Genomic DNA, 6,420 nt, shown 5'->3' with positions numbered 1-6,420 from the left:
ATGGAGGTTCCTCAAAAGACTTCACATAGAGCTCCCCTATGACCCAGCAATCCCACTTTTGGGCATTTACCCTAATGTTTACAAACAAGACCACACTAAAGCTACCAGCACAACTATGTTTATTGCAGCATTATTTACCATAGCTAAGATATGGAACCAACCCAGATGCCCCTCAGTAGATGAATGGATCAAGAAAATGTGGTATATATACACAATGGAATTCTATGCCTCCATCAGAAAGAATGACATTGCCCCATTTGTTAGGAAATGGAAAAACTTGGGAAAAATTATATTAAGTGAAGTAAGCCAGGCCCAAAGAAACGTAGGTCCCATGGTTTCCCTTATTTGCAATATCTAGTATATGTATGAGTCAAGCGGAAAAGGTCAGATAATGTGATGTCAGGGAAATGAACCCTTAGATGTGTATTTTAATGTTTTTTTCTTTCATGCATGTGTTTCTAACGCATTTATAAGATTATTTCTTTGTTGCTTTGTATGTCCCTCCCCCACAGTATAACCCCTGCTTTCACTATATTTGATGTCAGTATAACTTGTGGAGGAGATGGGGAAAAACCAGTTGTTTAAGGATACAGGTGGACCTGTTGCAACAATGAGAAGTACAAGTTGTCATGTCCAAAACGAGCTTTACAACGTTGGTGCGGGGAGGGGGGGGGCGGGGGGGGGGGAAGGAGAAGGATTGGGATTGGGGGGGAGGGGGGAGGCTGGGAAGGGATGTGAAGGGTAAACAAAGGAGGAGGCTGCAATGCTTGGTAAGAAATGTACGCATTATCCTGCCCATGTAACTGTAACTCCTCTGTACAGTATGTTCACAAATAAAATTAAATTAAATTTAAAAAAAAAAAAAGAACTTAAGAAAATATAGTAAGATGGTAAGTAGGTGAGGTAATGCGTAGGGTAATTAACTGGATATACTCATTCCACATTGTAAACATACTTCAAAATATCACATACTTCTCCATAAATATATGCAATTATTACTTTCCAGCTCAAAAGAAAGCCCAAAGAAAGAAAGAAAAGACAGGGGGATGATAGTATAGCCCTCACTGCTTCCCCATGTGCTGGAAAACCCGAGGATGTATTACTATTTTATCATCCTGATGTCTTATGGCATCTGGCCTACCTAAAGGTTTCATCTGGAGCCCAGCCCATACCTGTGGGAAGGAAAGGACAAATGAGATTTGGGAGCATTCAGAAGAGACAAAGCACATCGAATTACCTTTAACTACCCAAGATGAAAGAAAAAGGATTCATGAGGTAAGATAGATTCAGTTACAGAGAAGGAAAGACTATGGTCAAAAAAGTTAAAAAGCTTTTTTCCATTTAAAATATTTAAAATGAACAAACAAACCCTAATATGCTATGTAAAAGAAACTGAACTCTGTAGTAAGGACTCACTCCCTTATCTTCTCACAAGGTCAATACCAAAAGAAACAAACACAAAAGCCAAGCCCTCCACTGAGAACATAATCATGGCTCCCAGACCAGATGTGGTTAAAAATGCCCCAAACTGGGTAATGTTTGTGATGTGAGTAGTGTGACTATGGATGGATGTATGCTAGAAGGGAGTAGAGTTGTCACCTGTCCTCATCCCAAGTTCCAAGGGTATATATCTCAAGTCTATTGATTTCCCTGTGCATGCATATCCCAGCAAGAGTATACATCTCAGTCTATTGATTTCCCTGTGCACGCATATCCCAGCAAGGGAAATGTACTTTCCTAGTTACCTACAGTCCTCTCTAGCCTCTTCCGCTCTGCAGCAGCAGTTTCCATACATGATTAACACTGAGGATTTTTTTTCACATTAACCTTGTGATGTCTGTGAGGGAGGACAGAGACAGAGTCTGCCTGGCTGAAATGTGTACACATTATCCATAATGAGTCACTTCAGCTCCTTGGTGACCATCACGGGGCTTCAAAAGCCAAGTGAGGATCGAGTTGAAGAAGGCTTGGGGTCCTAACGAGCACTCTTTCCTCATCTGGCTAAGTGTACAATTTATTTCCTTTTCAAGCTGTTTTTATTAGCATGCATTTATAGCACCAGGGGGAGCACACCATCTAAAATATTAGTGATATTCCTCACTGGGCCCAGCATAGGTATCTGCTCACTGTACCCATCCTCATTTGTTCCCAAGGACATCATAGCTGTTCTTTTCATATGCCTTTCTCCTGCAGCACTGGTTAGGTTAGCCTGAAGGGTGTCACCAAAGAGTTCCCTTCTCCACCTGTGCTCTGGTCTGCCACATGGCCTTGTGCAGTATCTTTGTCACCTGTGCTCTAGACATCTCAATAAAGCTGTGCGGGCAACAAGGTCTGGGAGAAAGGTTCACTAATAACTACTGTGGGTGGTAGGGAGGGCTCCAGAGGCCTTCAGTACTGCTGGTACGTCCTCAGAGTGAATGGTTCATCAGTTCGAAAGGCTAATCCTTAATGCATACAACTTTATTTTCCTGTATTCCTAAGACAGAGCTAACCAGGACCACAATTATTTTCATTAATTAGTTTGAGTTTTTCCCCAGGCATACAATATTCAGTGCCTTCTGGGCATTTGGATGCTCTTATACTTATTACTGAATATTAACAGTGACTTTTTCTGAGATAGATTTTAAGCTTATAAGAAAGTAATAGCATTACTCTGCTGACTTATGTTTTGTGCATTTTTTGAACCCTAGTATGGAGGTCCTTATGCATTAATGTCTTTTGAGAGTTCAAGTTTTCCCTGAGGAAACATTTAGAGTACTGAGTTTTCAAATACTTTGTTGTGTTCAGAATGGAGTCATATAAGAGTTGAAGTAGGAATTGAGTATCATGCTGTGTTGCTGGTATCGGCATTTTTAGGTAGCACCATCCTGTTTCAATGGTTCGTCAAGATCTTATTTATCATTTTCTACTAGTATATTATAATGTCTTATAAAGTGCTTAGTAAGTGGCTTCTCCTAAAAGGCTTTAAAGAATCACCTGCAAATCTTTTAAAATTTAGACTCTCATATATTAGATCCTGAGTAAGGCCTGTGAATCTATATTTCTAGCCATTTCCAGGAGTTTTTGTGGTCTGTGGACCACATTTGGTTGCAAAGCTGAATCAGGCATTGCAGTGAGAGAAGAATTGTTTACATGTAGTATTCTTACTTATTGCTCCCAACCTCTCTCTAGGAAGTGGGTTTTTTTTTCATTTTTATAGTCCAGCAATCTTTTATTTTTTAACATCTTTTAGGCCATGAATTCATAGGGAATAGGTTCCAATAGCTCAGGCTCCTTTCCGTTGGTTCTCACAAAATGTGCTTCTCTGGGTGGAGCAGGCTGGCGCTTCAGTTGAACCCAAGTTCCTTTCTCTTTGTCTTCCTTCTTTTTCTGGTCATTTTCTTTCACTCGTTTCAGGAAGCTATCTCGGCTCTTAGAGTGTTTAATATGCTCAATTCGCACATTAATCCTCTTGGCAAGGATCTTGCCTTTAACTTGCTTGTTCACAACAATGCCAACAGCATGCTGGGTAACATAGACTCTTCCAATTTTGCCATGGTAACATTTGTGGGGCATTCCTTTTTGAACAGTACCCATTCCCTTGATGTCTACAATATCACCCTTCTTGTAGATTCTCATATACGTGGCCAAAGGAACAACTCCATGTTTCCGGAAGCGTCTAGAGAACATGTACCGAGTACCTCTCCTCTTTCCCTTTGTGTTCGTCATTTTGGCAAATTACTGGAAGATGGCTGTTCCGGCCAAAAGGCTAGGAAGTGGTTTTAAACTCTAACTCATGCACAATGATAGCATATGCAGTAGAAATAACCTCAGTGTGAGTTCTCACTAATATGCTACTAATGCAGTAGGGTTCACATAAACTTTCCTTTCCTTCTATATGGCCATCTTTGCCTAGGCATCAAGGAAGGGGACTTGCTTGCTGGATATGCTAATCCTAATTCTTGGTTCTTTAGCTTATCTGCCCATGAAGCTTACAAAAATCTATGCCTCAACTAATAAGCATATATAAGGGAATCTTTCAGTGCTCAAGAGTATGGGAGATAAAAGAATGAACAGTTCAACTCATTGGGTCCTAACTGACTGCTATCTTTATCTAAATGCCATATTAACACGGCTATAAAGATAGAATAAACACCTGCATTCCTATAACCCTATAAGGACATACTGCTTATATGGATCAACATATCTATATATGTATATATATATACATGTATATATGTACGTATACATGTATACTTATCTATTGCTTAATAAAATTAGATTTGAAAATAATTTTTATCTGATGGATTTTTGTTTCCACAGTACAAAATTCAGTGACAAAATGATTTTAAGATATAGCCAAAACAAATACCAGGATTTTAGAGATTCTACAGAGATAGAGATAGTCAATCCTGGGATAAAATTAGTTTGACCTGGTAAATTACAAAGAATTCAAAAGTACAGTCAGCTAAACAGAGACAAGACAGGTAAGGTTTTGAATTAGCTTGGTGTGTGTGTGTGTGTGTGTGTGTGTGTGTGTGTGTGTGTGTATGTGTGTGTGTGTGTGTGTATGTGTGTGTGTGTGTGTGTGTGTGTGTGTGGGTGAGAGAGAGAGAGAAAGTTAAAAAAGTGAAAAAATGGAGATGGAGAATCTAGAAGGCTTGAGAACTTAGTAAAGAGAGAATTTGACTGAGATTTTATGCCATGCTTAAATGAATGTTGTTCATTAATAGAACTGAGAAAAATAGGAGTTATAGAATAGGAGTTATAGAATATTAGGAGTTATATTGGCAAGCTATACATCTGGCAAGGAGTTAATATCCACAATGCACAAAGGAACTCCAAAATGCTATTGCAAATAAATAACCCAATTAAAAATTGTCAATAACAAAAATTTCTCAAAAGAAGGAAAACACTGAACAAAAGGTTAGTGACATCCCCCTTCTCCTCCATCTTTCCCCAAACAAGCTTGTTTCCACAAACAAGTATGATAGGATATATTTATAACTTCAGTTATGTAGGAGGCAGTGACAGAAGTGTCATGATCTGATACTAAGCTAGGCAGAAAGCATGAAGTTACATTTGAAATATTGCTAAAGCAAAAAGGGCTGGAGTATGGCTTGCATTGTAGAGTATGAGACCGTGGTTCAAACTCAGCACCTCACAATTTTGGAAGTTAGGCAGACCAAGATGAAGGCACTGATTGGTTTGGTGGTTGGTAATGCTTTCTCTCTGCTTCTGAACTAGTACATTGTTGCTGGGCCATCATGTGAGGATGAGGGGACAAATGCAATGTCCTCACATGATGGAAGAAATAAAAAGGCAGGGAGCAGCTCTGTAGAGCTTCCTTTATGAAGGGCATTAATTCCTTCTCTTTGCCTTCATATCTTAAACCACTCCTTAAAAGGCTCATTCTCTCTCTCTTTCCTTTAAAAAGCAATATATAGTCGTTGTACAAAGAGGTTTCACTGTGATAATTCCACAATATCCAAAATGTATGTTGATAAAATTCATCTCCCTTCCCGATTACACTTTCTTAACCCCCTCCCTATCCTCATATACCAGAATGGGAATTAAATTTCAATATGAGTTATGGAGGGACACAAACATTCATGCCACCAATCAACTCTTGTCTGGGTGAATGTAGATACTCTATTTTACTATAAATAAATCTGTCTGATGTGGAGGAGAAATACAATTATAAATGGCTTGAGTTGTTTCATTCAAGGATCTTTTGTCCTCCACTTTTTTTTCCTGTATGCCTTTGGATCTCTAATATTAAAAATGAAGATCTCTAAACCCTAGAGATGATGGGTTAAGGGGAATGGGTGATCTACCTCTCTTTCTGGAAAATGATAATCCCAACACTCCAGGCCTTGAGGCTGCCAGTTATTAGTAAGAAAATAGGTAAAATATGTAAAAGATGAGGTATCTTCTTATGTCTCCCTTCTGTTTTTGAGCATTTGACTATTTTTAGAGATTTGACATAAGTGAAATCACATACCAGTTGTCTCTATGTGAGTGGCTTATTTCACTTTACATAATGCCTCAAGATGTCTCCTTATTGCAGCTTATTTATTTCCCTCTTTTTTTGTTGTGCTGAATGATATTTCATTGTGTGGAGATACCATGTTTCCCTTATCCACTTAATACATTAGTAGACATGTAGATAATTTCTACCTGATGGCTTTTGAGAATAATGCTGTAATGAGCATGCATATAGAAATTGCTCTTTAAGATCCTACTTTCAGTTCTTAATATGATGAGAAGTGGGATTATTGAATTTATCATATGTACATTATATTTTTCAGTATTTGGGGAAGTTACATGCTTTTCATAGCAATTGGAACACTTCATATTAATACAACATACAGTAATTTCATTTTTTGTATCTTTTGACAATAGTTTTGTCTTTTAAATAGTAATCATTGTAATGGAAAG

At 38.3% G+C, this 6,420-nt stretch overlaps 1 protein-coding gene across 1 annotated transcript; it reads right to left on the bottom strand.

Moving 5' to 3' along the window:
* Positions 1 to 3,189: 3,189 nt before the first annotated feature.
* Positions 3,190 to 3,744, bottom strand: LOC122106502 (60S ribosomal protein L21-like). Its single transcript, XM_042677858.1, has one exon. It carries the CDS (start codon positions 3,706 to 3,708, stop codon positions 3,229 to 3,231), a length of 480 nt encoding a protein of 159 aa, XP_042533792.1. The 5' UTR covers positions 3,709 to 3,744; the 3' UTR covers positions 3,190 to 3,228.
* Between the last annotated feature and the right edge of the window lie 2,676 nt (positions 3,745 to 6,420).

The sequence above is a fragment of the Dipodomys spectabilis genome, unplaced genomic scaffold, assembly GCF_019054845.1.
Source record: "Dipodomys spectabilis isolate Male_0828 unplaced genomic scaffold, ASM1905484v1 ptg000042l, whole genome shotgun sequence".
In the NCBI taxonomy this organism is placed as follows: domain Eukaryota; kingdom Metazoa; phylum Chordata; class Mammalia; order Rodentia; family Heteromyidae; genus Dipodomys; species Dipodomys spectabilis.
This window is presented reverse-complemented; position numbering and strand designations above follow the sequence as displayed.

What these genes read in the sequence shown, in the direction of transcription:
- LOC122106502 (XM_042677858.1), bottom strand. Translation starts at nt 3,708, where the DNA reads ATGACGAACACAAAGGGAAAGAGGAGAGGTACTCGGTACATGTTCTCT.